The 12,556-nt window shown below is 38.3% G+C and overlaps 1 protein-coding gene across 4 annotated transcripts in view; it reads right to left on the reverse strand.

The window, feature by feature from the left end:
• Positions 1-1,820: 1,820 nt before the first annotated feature.
• The window catches only part of LOC137939297 (protein BTR1-like), a 28,696-nt gene continuing 17,960 nt past the window's right edge, over positions 1,821-12,556 (reverse strand). Inside the window, exons 4-9 of one of the 4 annotated variants that reach the window (XM_068784566.1) lie at positions 7,065-7,258; positions 5,087-5,202; positions 3,026-3,046; positions 2,782-2,922; positions 2,546-2,607; positions 1,821-2,297 (exon numbers count right to left, since the gene is read on the reverse strand). In XM_068784566.1, coding sequence (XP_068640667.1) covers positions 2,207-2,297; positions 2,546-2,607; positions 2,782-2,922; positions 3,026-3,046; positions 5,087-5,202; positions 7,065-7,258 — 625 coding nt within the window. In that variant the 3' untranslated portion in view covers positions 1,821-2,206. The remainder of the gene's footprint in view (positions 2,298-2,545; positions 2,608-2,781; positions 2,923-3,025; positions 3,047-5,086; positions 5,203-7,064; positions 7,259-12,556) is intronic. The other 3 variants (XM_068784568.1, XM_068784567.1, XM_068784569.1) reach the window with 3 other exon arrangements.

Raw genomic sequence — 12,556 nt, forward strand, 5'->3', positions numbered from 1 at the left:
AAACTCAAGTAGAGAAGAGAGAAAGGAAAAGAGAGCGAGATTCCACAAATTGAGAGAAAAGGAGAGAGTTTGATGCTCTACCCCAAGCCAAGAGCTTCTATTTATAGTTTTTTAGAAGAATTTATAATATCTATAATGCCCTTAAGGCTACAAGCTTTACATGAGAAAAAACATAAGTAGACATGTTCACATTGACTAATTACACCATTGTGTCATCTTTATGAGATGACACCTTATTTACAATCATCCCATCCCTCTTGGACGTGTGGGCCTTCTCCATACTCATGTGGGCTTGGACCATCTTCTAATAATTCACAAGACGGTGATAAAAAACCCAAGGGTACCAATAAAAAGTTTCAATGGATTTTAAAACACCCATATATATAAAGGACCAACCATAGCAACGCACCAAAAAGGGTTGGCCAAATGGGTTAAATGAGAGTCAAATAAAGGATAGTAGGGGGAAGGCTATCAAATAAGAAAAAGGTAATAGGTAATGAAAAAGGAAGATAAGATGAAGTTGGGGTCATCATGTGCTTTATTTTCCTAAGTAATTCAAATTCTTCATCATATGAACCAATGCCGACAACAGTCAGCAAATAATGAACCCAAGGCAAGCAACCGAAGAGTTCGTCTCCAACAAAGAGACACAATAGCTACTACAGTACATACCAAATATGTAGGTATATAAAAGCGGATAACCGGTAAATAATGAAAGTCCTTAAGAGTAATAAGTACACCTGAAATAATCTGCAATGAATCCATCATTGAATAAAGAAGTTGTACACCAAGTAATAAGTTGAGGATAATCCAAGGTAATAATCCAACCGAAGTCTAGGGAATGAGTTAAGGGAATGAGTCAAAGAACCAAGTCAAGGGACCAAGTTAAGAGTGAGTGAGCCCGAGTTAAAAGACTGAGTTATGTCAAGTCGATTTTAGACCAATATATCCGAGTTGCGGGAGGAATCAACATAGTACTTGGGACCGGGACCGGTATACCAAAGGCAGAGAGCAAGTTGGCCGAGTCAAAGAACCAAGTCAAGGGACCAAGTTAAAGAGTGAGTGAACCCGAGTTAAAAGACTGAGTTACATCGAGTCAATTTTAGACCAATATATCCGAGTTGCGGGAGGAATCGATATAGTACTTGGGACCAGGACCAGTATACCAAGTCGGCCGAGTCAGGCTGACTCATGAGTCCAAGTTGACCCGATCCGAGTCAGAATTCGTTGGAACTGAGTCAATCCGAGTTAGGCTAATATGTAATAATAGAGTGAGGATAAATCAATCAAGAATCATAAGCCTTAAACTCATATTTGGATTATCAAAATACACTATGCAGCAACTCGGATATATTTCTCAAACAGAATCATCTTCCACTTGCTGCTGCCGTTAATTTACTCATGCAAATGGTTACAGCTACAGCCAATCCTCAAACATCAGCAAGAGAGCAACGGTAACCGAGCAGTAATCGGAAAGCAAGAAGACAATCCAGATTCAGAATGAATCCGAATGTATATGTCAACCAAAGAATCTGCCAATCAGAAAAGTTTTCGAATGAAGATGCCAACCAGAATGGGAACGTCCAAAACAGCAAGGCAGACAAAAAAATTCTGCTGTTAAACGAGATACGGTTTGGCTGGCAATGAAGAATCAATTAAAAAAAACAGCAACTTGATATATGGAACGTGATACCAGGACATACAAGGACAAACAGTTAATGACTCGAACCAGAGAAGCGTAATACCAGGACAAGCCATAAACTCCATTCTTAATCATGACTCGCGACCTTAAAAGCATTCCTTACTGACCTCCAACTATATGCCCAATATTGCCACTTACTTGCAGTCAATTATGTAACATGTAATCAAAATATCAAATTGTATACAGAAGCAAAAGGAATTACTAACAAAATGAGTTACATGAGATGACAAATTAAATCACCATCGCCTCGACACAGTTTTTTTAGTATAGCCTCAGAAGAGAACAGAAAAAAGAGAAAGAATAATCAGAGCCAATTCTTTACTATTTTGAGGATCTTCTCTCTTAACACAAAAATTAGCCAACAAACAGCCCTTTGCAATGCAATTCACAATAACGTCAGCCCATGATCATCCTTGTGTTAATTACGATCAGCGGACACTCCAATCTCGTGGAAAGCTGCCATTAATTATAGGACTGCAGAAGGGGGGCAACTCGTTATTTTCACTATGACCTCTCAGCATTCAATGAAACCTTTTGCATAATCATGGATTCGGCCGTACGAATTGATGCTCGTGAACCTGTTATGGTAACTTTCCTGCCAAAAGCTCCAGGATATAACCAAATTAGAATCAACCCACATGGATCCATCCCATAACCAGCTACCATGCACTGACTACTCTTATGGTCTCCTTTTGAAAGCCAAGGGGAGAGGACAGGATTTAAATTATTCGCAGATAACATAATAAATTAATAATTTCTTTGGAAACATTTAACAATGACAAAGTATGTAAAAAAAACAGGTGCATAAGTATTACCAACAGCCCTCGTATAATATATACTAACCTGTCAGATGTACCGGAAATGAAATCACCTCTATCTGATATCTTTATCCTGGCCCCACTAGCCTGCAACAGAACGTATTTTACTCCAATGACCATATGTAGATAGAATGATCCCAAAAGAATAACTACTCGTAGTAGGGAAAATAGCTCCTTTAGGATGGACAAAATGACTAAATATAAACAAAAAGTTATTTAAAGAAAAGAAGAAAAATTGAAAGAAAGAAAAGCATGCTCAACCTGACTGATCTCCATAATGTTCCTTCCACCACGACCCACAACAGCCCCAACATGCTCATCTGCTATACCAATCGTGACTGAATTGTTTTGATCTTCATTAGATTCAGCTGATGACCTTGAGACAACTGGGGACATAAGACCCTACCAAGACATAAAAGTTATATAAATAACCAGTAAGCAACTCAGAATATCAACTTCCAACCAGATGGGAGTCAAGGTGTTAAGATTCTAAAGAAAGGAATACCTCAATTGTGGATTCTCTAACCTAAAAAATATATGGCAACCATAAATTAGTGTAAACAAGAAAATAGCCAAAATTAGAAGGCTTGCAAAGAATCACCCAGTAATTTGGAAAACAGTTTGGTACCAACAGATGGTTCAACAGTAAATGAAAGGTAAAATGACCACACCCAATCAACCACTAAAATATTAAGAACAATCCACTCAAACAGCGTCTAGAAACTAAATGTTCACTCTTTATTTTTATTTTTTTTCTCTTATAGACAAGACAAACCTACTGCATCGGTGGAGAAATAAGCTAATGATAGATCAGAAATTACAATAGTACAATAGCATAGAAAACAAAACTACTGCTCGGGACAAAGTTGAACACTCATTCAGCCCCAAAATAGCAGTTCAGTGAGCTCACAAAACACCCAACAAACATGTAAACATCTTTCTTCTTAAATATCTCAAAAATCAATATTCAGATAATTAAATTGATTAAAAATCAAGAACATTCAAACTAATGTTTAAATTGATTACAACCAGTCATTACTTGGATAAGCAGACCATAAATTGACATTAATAAGTTCCTCAAACCAAAGAGTATAAAGTATTGTATCCAAAGGTTCAGTTAGCTCCCTCGTAGTACTTCCTTCAACCAAAGTTCATCAAATTTTTTCAAACATTTACAAACTTGTTCATTTTTTAAACGGAAAAAAAAAGGGATATTACTCCTTTGATACAAAGTTCATCAAATTCTTTTTAAAAGCTACACCAAATTTACGAAAGCATCCTTTTGGAATCTTTTTGAATTCTTTTTCTGGCCTAATGATCCTTAATGTTTCTCAAACAGTAATCCAGAGACTGTCAATAAGTTCCTAACTAGCAGACTTTTCTCCAATCTCTGGGCACCTGATATGGCTGACCAGTATCATACGCTGTTACATGAAGAACAGTGTTAGAATCCATGTAAGAGAATTTTGGTCATTTCACCAATCTGGTATACACTTGTGAGATAGCAGTAGGTGTCATGTTAGAAGTATAAATCCTAAGTCTGATAAAATTCCGAGTATTCAGCAAGTTACAAGTGTTAAAGCTATCAGGGGTATTTTTGTAACTTTGATAATCTTTTTACTTAAGAGGTATTTTAATAGAAAGGGAGGTCGATTTTTACCCTGATTGAGTGCAGTTTCACATCCTTCTCCTTCTCTCTATTTTGTCTCTTTTTCTTTCTTTTTATCCCTAAAGCTCACATTTTTACAGTCTGCATGGCTTATTACCAGTTACAACCATGAAGAAGAAGACAAATTAGTATATCAAGAAGATGATATGCCACGTCAACTAAGGGAGCAAGATAATGAACAAGGGATTTTCAAACACCCATTATATTCCAACATAGACAAGTACAACATTTGGCATATTTAATAAGTTACATAAAATAAGTACAACATTTAGCATATTTAACAACTTAAACACTTTAATAATACATATGATCGTGTCAACTAATACATAAACCTAGTTATTGCACCTTTGCATTTAACCCTTTTTAAGACACACTACAACACTCGATAGCCTGGTGATCCATGTGGCCAATGAGCCGAAGACCAAATCCATATCATTTGATCCTTAAAGGACCACTTTCCATGTGGAGTAAAGCAATAAGAGAACCAAATGAAACACACAAAACTTGGAAAAAAGATTACAAAATACTTCCAAGCTAAAATTTTGGATTCCATTAGTTTCCTTCCAAAGTTAACAGCTAGCTAGGAGGCCAAGATATTAGTGCAGGATCTTCCCAACCTACAACCAATGTACAATTCTTCGTTCACTCGTGCTCAAATAATAAGTCTGAAGTGTAGAGTAAACACACAAGCCACAGAATTATGAAATTTTTAACCACCACCACAAAGACGACAGTAAAGGATAATGACAGCAGTTATAACTGTCTAACTTCTTCCACTACCCTACCTTTAAGAAGCTGAAAAATTGCACTTAATCTTCAATAAAATCAAACCATTTGACCCTTGGGAAACTTACTACTTAAAAACTACTATAACCAAAAAAGTAGAAAAGAACAGACCTTGTTATTCTGGAACTTTCCTCCTGCCCCATTTGGTCCAAAATTGTATGCTACTGTTCCAAAAGAAGGAAGGACATAGCCAACCGGCATACCATGAAAACCGGAAAAGTTAACACCTAAATATTCAAATTAAAGGAAAATTATAATGCATCGACTTTCCTGTCTAACTACTGAATACAGAATCAAACATCATAGGCCTAGCAAACACATTAGAAAAAAGACATGCAGTTTACTTTTTTGTTTTTTTAATTGAAAATCGTGCACAACACTTATCTAACGGATCCAGTATATTATATGTTAAACGAATAAGGTTTTCATTGTTTTCTGCGAACAGCCCACTATGAATTTTGCATAATCTCCCTTTTTAATTTATGAATGAGTAACAACATTTATTTCATCACGATCTAGTTCCATAAATAAGTATCATCTATTTTGTCACGGTTTTGCCATGGATTCAGGATGGACCATACTTATGTTCCATTGCAGGTAAACAACACTTGGACACCTGGAGATTTGTCAGGTGCTAGCAAAGACAGTATCTCAGTATGACATCTTGTACCTTTCTTTTGTAACTATCATTCTTTATGTTCTTCTAAAATCACATATCCTTAAAACGATATTCATTAGGGATTAATCTAGTAATGTTCTTTGGGTATATTCTGCTCCCTTTGGCCGATATGGTTCTACTGAGGTAGAGCTCAACCCTTCTTAGTGGGATTCGGGTTTATAAGCAGCACTTCTCAAATCCATTGCTCATTGAAGGGCACTCTTTGGTGATCCTCTCTTGGTTTGCATTTGGAAAGAGGCCTCCCTGGCATTTTCTTCACATCTTTGAATAAATTGTGGATCATCCCTCTCCCCTTGATTTCAGTGGCCGAATGTAGTGTGTCCTGCAACTCGATGGCAAACACATTGGCTAGACACAGGGTTAGGTTGAATGTCATCCAAGAGTGGGAGTTTTTTCCTTGTCATGTAAGCTGAGCATTTTAGCTTGCTCAATGTTAGTAATTCTGTTTTTTTTTGGGTGCCTTCGATCCTTGGCACTCTTCTCTCCCTCTTATAATCTTATTTTGTCGCTTTATTAATGAAATTCTCATTATTCTAAAGAAAACATATCGTTAAAAGGGCTACGCAAGAACATATGGTGAAAGAGTCAAGCAAAAACTACCATCTCAAGGTTTCGGTTGTGCGTAAATTCTCATCATATTGTCCCCAAGAAGAGATGTATTAATGATTATATGGAGCACCCTTGACCAAAGGAATGTTAGATGTGTTGGACACACCTCCTGACAAGTGCATGGAACAGATCCAGAGTTTAGGTGAATTTAGAAAACAAAAGCTTAAGTTCTTTGTTTACCAAAAATATAAAAGAGATGTTCTAAAAAAGGAAAAAATGAATAAGAAGTTTCTCAATCATGACCAAATTCCGAGCTTTCTGAAACTCATAAGAAAGAAGAAATTTGCCTCACAGAAGTGTTTCAGACATAGAAATTTGTAGGTTCACAAATTAATTTGAAACTTAAGCAAGCATCAGTGATTTAAATGAGACCTATGAGGTTGTAAAGAAAAAAAATCAAGAAAAGCAATCAAAAGTCAACAAGATATGTTGCCCATATCATGGCCAAGACATGCTCAAAATAAATATAGAAACAATTATATCTTGTAATTATCTGGTTGTCCTTTTCAGACTTTTTTTTAACTCCTGAGTAGCTCTTATATATTCCTCCACTTCTGCAAAGCATCTTCTTATATTGTATTACAGGTTATCCATCCCCGATCTCTTGTTTCATGTTATTTATATTGCCCTTACTCCTCCACTGTTTCCAATCACTTTATACATTCTATTTATCAACCAATCTATATAAAGTATGGTGATAGATTACTCTAAGTAGTACTGAGTAGCAGGAAGAGTCCAATTCCAAACTAAAAAAAGATAAAACAAAAAAAAAAAAATGAATAAGAGAATTGAATACGGTACCTGCATAAGAATAAGGAGCATTAACAGATTGAGAGTAATGAGCATCTTCAGCTAGTTTTGACAAAATCAAATAGACAGCTCTCATTTGTTCTTCTAAGGAACCTGTGAGAGTCACAAGCCTGTCATGCAACCCCATAAAATTGTTCTCTTGCGGAGAAATCTTGATGCCAGCTTGAGAATCCTCTTGAAATGACCTGCTCAACAAAGAGTTCAATTGAACTTTCTCCTCGAAAACATTTTTTTTTTTCTTACAAATGGGAAGGAAATTTTGTTAAAAGGAGAAGAATACAATTTAATTACGAGCAAAGAAGTCCATATTAATATCTTTTCTTCTTCCTTAAGAGACAAAAAAAAGTCACTCAAGTGGAAGCCCTAATAACCATCCTGCTCTCTTATAGTGATCATTTTGATGTGAAGCAATCTAGTTGATATTACTGAAAACCTTTCAAAATGCTTTGGACATTAATTCTGAATGTAGTAGATATAATTTTCGTTAGAAATATCTCATGCATGTTTTTTAGGTTTTTTTATGAAAGGCGATTTTATTAAGAGAACCAAAAAAGGAGCTAACTCCTAACAACAAGAGATTGCAAGGAAGCTCCCAGCTTGGCTAAAACATCAGCCACAAAATTGTTGATCTCGGGATGAGAGACCAAAAACAATTGACAATTTCCATAATTTCATAATAAAGTGTCCCAATGGCACCACGAAGGCACTGAGGAATGCTCACACCAGCTGTTCACCACCTTAGAATCTCCTTCAATAAGAATGGGTCGGGTGCGGTGATTGCGGAAAACACGGAGCCCATTAAGCAGGCTGTGGATCTCAGTCGTTGTGGAATCTGCAATACTGAGAGGGCAGGAAAAGGAAACAATTTGGTTCCCAAGAGAGTCATGTATCACTCCGCCGAAGCCAACTAGGACAGGGTTGTCGAAAGAGGATCTGTCAAAATTTAATTTAAGGACACCAGCAGGCGGCAGGGTCCACTCAGAATTAATTGGGGGCTTCAAAGAAGTGTGAAGCTCGGGATGGAAGATCCCAAGAAGGGGGAGAAGGCTTTTCGAGAGTGGAGCCATGTAGCAATATTTCCTGAAATAGTTTCAACGACTCTTTCTTGAGAGTTGAACTTGGCATTGAATCTCCTTTGATTGTGCTCTAACCAGAGACCTCAAGGAATGAAAACCGAGCAAGCCAAGCAAGCTGAGATCATCATTTTTCCAAGACTGGGGACCGAGGTCCCTGAAAGCATCCGGCAGGCTGCAGGGAGATCCGAGGGAAGCAGAGTTGGATTCCGATTTGATCGATAATTGACGTCCCCAAGAGAAAGGGCAGAGGAGGAACAGGTGGCTAACAGTTTCTTCAAAGACATGGCAGAAAAAGGCAAATAGGTTCCACCCCTAGCTGGCCACAATTTCTTAGATTGTCAGCGAAGAGGATTTTGTTGAGACAAGCGCTCCACATGAAGAATTTTACTCTCGGGGGGGGGAAGGGCAGGCACTGAGACGCCAGATGAACTCCTTTGCATGTTTGGGACCGTGAGCGAGCCAACCTCGAATAACAAGATAGGCCGAGGAGACTAAGAAAGAGCCACTTTTATCCAGCCACCAAATTAATTTATCAGATCTGCTAGCCTGAATTCTGGTCGGCTGTAAGGCTTTCATAAGGGGACTAGCTTCCCGATCGTCAAGTTCCGATAGACCACGACGAGGTTGAATGTTCCATCCCCCTTTACTGGTGACTTCAGCAATTGTAATTCTCCTCAATCTTGAAATTCTGAAGAGGCTCGGAAAGAGTTCTAAAGAGGCAAATCACCCGACCACCAGTCATCCCAAAAATCTAATATATTGGCCATTTCCCACATAGAATTGGATAACTAAGGAGAAAATTAGGATAAGGAGATAGAAAGATCTCCAGATAGGAGATAAGAGCCTTCTGTTTTCCCCCTCGGTCTACCAATTCGGAGTAATGTCGAGTTTTGATTGTACCATATCTTTCCAAAGGTTTGGAGCGGATGAGTTGAGCCTAAATCTGGCACCTTACCACTCGGCCAAACTGTTGTTGCAGAAATATCTCACACATATATAGAGCTTAAATTGTTCCACAAGGTTTTTCTTTGTATAAGGATTCCATGAGGTTGTTCCATACAGTCCATAATAACAGCTTAATTATACCATAGTACTTGTCAAGAGTTGTTAATTAAGGCTTCGAGAATACTTGAAATCAATCTCATGTTTACAGAGTTTATTTTAATGTTGAGGGTAGTTTAGTTACTTAACCTATCCTAAGTGACAAATAGGCTTCTAATCAGGGGTATTTTAGTCTTCTCTTGCAAACAACTTAAAGAGTTATTTTGATATTCAGAGATTAGGGACGAATTAAGCCCCAATCCAGATTGACACAATAGAGAAGCTGCCAGGATTGCTGCTCTTTCCTCCAAAACTTCAACATTCTTTATTCTTTCTAGATCAATTAAATGTCAACGGCAAAAGTCCTATTTGTTACAACCCGAGCTGCCTTTGTTTCTTATTCCTCCACAAGTATTTGGATGTGTTTGTTTTGTTTATAATTTCAGTTACTCATTACATAAATTATCTCCTCCCTCCATTAAGTGTGTTTTATGAGAATAGTCTCCTGTTCAAAAGGGATATGTTTGGACCCTCTTACATGGAACATTTATATCTGTTGATGTTACATTTTTCAAGAGTGCTCCTTGCTTTTCTGAAACAGGTGGCATTCTGATTGAGCCAATACCGTCTTCTATTTTCTTGTTCCAACTGGCAAAATGCCTAGGGCCACTCTAGACACAAAAACTTTTACAAGTGTATCAATGTTACATTTTTCAAGAGTGCTCCTTGCTACTCCACAGTCATCAGATCTGAATGGTGATTCCTCTACAAGATGTCTTTTAGATCTTGATATTCGCTTAGCTCTTTAGAAAGGGGTCTTCCACTAGTCACCTAACTCTTTAAGTTTGTGCCACTTGACAATTGTTTTCATCATATAAATTCTTTGATCATTGTTATCTCAAACAGTTATTCCAAAGTCATATGAATATGTTGCTACTCCACAGTCATCAGATCTGAATGGTGATTCCTCTACAAGTTGTCCTTTAGATCTTGATATTCTCTTGGCTCTTTAGAAAAGGGTCTTCCGTTAGTCACCTAAGTTTGTGCCACTTCACAATTGTTTTCATCCTATAAATTCTTTGATCATTGTTATCTCAAACTGTTATTCCAAAGTCATATCAGGAGGCTTTGAAATATCCAGATTTGGATGAGGACATGCAAGCACCATGCAAGTAATGTCTGACCGTTATGAGGGAACTATTTCCACACACACACCTACACAACCCCACCCCCCGTTTTTGTAGCATTGATTGTCATCAGATCTTTACAATCAAGTACCATGCAGATAGACCCATTAAATGCTTTATGGCCAGATTGGTTGCATAAAGATGCACCCAGACCTACGATGTGGATTATATTGAGACGTTACTTCCTGTTGCTAGGCTAAGTTATGTTAGAATGTTATTTTCCATCCTTGTTAGTAAAAGGTGGTCACTGCATTAATTGGAAGTTAAAATTGTTATCCTATACAGAGATATTACCGAAGACGGCTATATGGACAACCCCCTGGATTTGTTATTCAGGGGGAGGAAACATGAGGTTTGTGGACTAAAATTGGCAGTTATGGCCTAAAATGTCTAACAGCTCATTTTGATAAATTCAGTCAAGTTGGCTTTTGGGAATATGAAGAATCATTCAAGTACCCTGTTTTGTTCTAACAAGGGAGACTGGTATAGTTTTCTTGACAGTTGATGGAATTGCTATTTCTAGAAATGATCTACAAATAATAGAGGATGTCAAGACCTATCTGAGATCAACATTTTTAGACCAAGGATTTAGGACACCTAACATATTTTCTTGGAAATAATTGCAAGAATCGAGGGGATTGTATTGTCTCGAAACAAGTCCATCCTTCACTGAGACAGGTTTACTTGGACCAAAGAGAGTGCAGAGTCCCATGGAGTCAAATGCAAATCTACATGAAGCATTAAGTCTACCACTTAAGGATAAGACTCAAGATAGAAGCCTTGTGTGTTAAGTGGTTTATGCAAAAATGACTCAACCCAACATTTCCTATGATGTTGGTGTCGTAAGCCAATTTGTGGAGAACTCAAGACAGATTCATCTTGAAGTTACACAGAATATTGAGGTATTAAAGAGTGAAACAATGCGCCTGATATTCTCTGCCCATTTTGCAATGCTGCTGAGGTGATGACTTACCACCTTCTTTTGCATTGTCAATTTGCCTGGTCAGTGTGGACGAATAGGAATCCAACTATGCCTGCCCAGCAACCTCGTAGACACCTGCAGATCCCTCACTGACACATCCTTACCTACCCTTGGCAAGCTCATCCTCTCCTCTTGTGCTGGCCACATTCCTTGAGCCATTTGGAAGGAACATAACCAGTGACGCTTTAACTTCAAATCCAACAACATTATCAGCCACGTTGCCACTTGCTTATCCACCAAAAAGGAGTTCAACTCTATCGGCTCCCCCCTTCGCATCAATTGGAGGGAGATCGCCAATCTTCACTACAACAGACACCCGCCCCCCCCCCCCCCCCCCCCCCCTACACACACACACACACATTAATCTTGCCTAGACCCTCCTCCGAGCATTCTCAAGCTGAACTTTGATGGGAGTGCTCACAAGTGTCCTGGTATTGCTGGCTACGAGGTTATCTTTTGGAATGCTGAGAACCATGTCTTCATCACTTATTCTGGCACAATGGGCCTTGCTTCACGGAGACCGAACTATTCGCTTTGCTGCAAAGGCTTATCATCTTCAAGGACCATCTCTCCGGCCCCCTCATCATTGAGGGCGACTCCCAAGTGGTTATCACTTGGTGCTCTTCCGTCGCCCCCCCCCCCCCCCCCCCCCCCCCCCCCCCCCTTGGAGACACTGGAATGTAATCAACAATTTTTTTTTTATATTTTGTCCCTTTTTTAATGTTTTTGGACTCATGTACCAATATCAACTAACGCCCTAGCTGACTCACTTGCTAAGGACAGAGCCTCCCTCCAATCCCTTGTTGTAAAGGGAGCACTCCTTTAATTTGGTTTATTTTCTTTCTCCTCTAAATAAATTATCACTTGGTGCTCTTCCGTCTCCTCCACTCCTTGGAGACACTGGAATGTAATCAACATATTTTTTTTATATTTTGTCCCTTTTTGAATGTTTTTGGACTCATGTACCAATATCAACTAACGCCCTAGCTGACTCACTTGCTAAGGACAGAGCCTCCTTCCAATCCCTTGTTGTAAAGGGAGCACTCCTTTAATTTGGTTTATTTTCTTTCTCCTCTAAATAAATTATCATTTTAATAAAAAAAAGTGAAGTTCATGGCATTTTTTTAAATTCAAGGAGGCAACAAGCATCACTGGCCGCCCCTCCTCTAGTCTTGCAATCTCAAACAAACAAAACGC

This window comes from Aristolochia californica, unplaced genomic scaffold (genome assembly GCF_029961685.1).
Source record: "Aristolochia californica isolate CCGP_79_NKW_82.1479 unplaced genomic scaffold, dmAriCali1.0.hap1 SCAF_8, whole genome shotgun sequence".
Classification (NCBI taxonomy): Eukaryota; Viridiplantae; Streptophyta; class Magnoliopsida; order Piperales; family Aristolochiaceae; genus Aristolochia; species Aristolochia californica.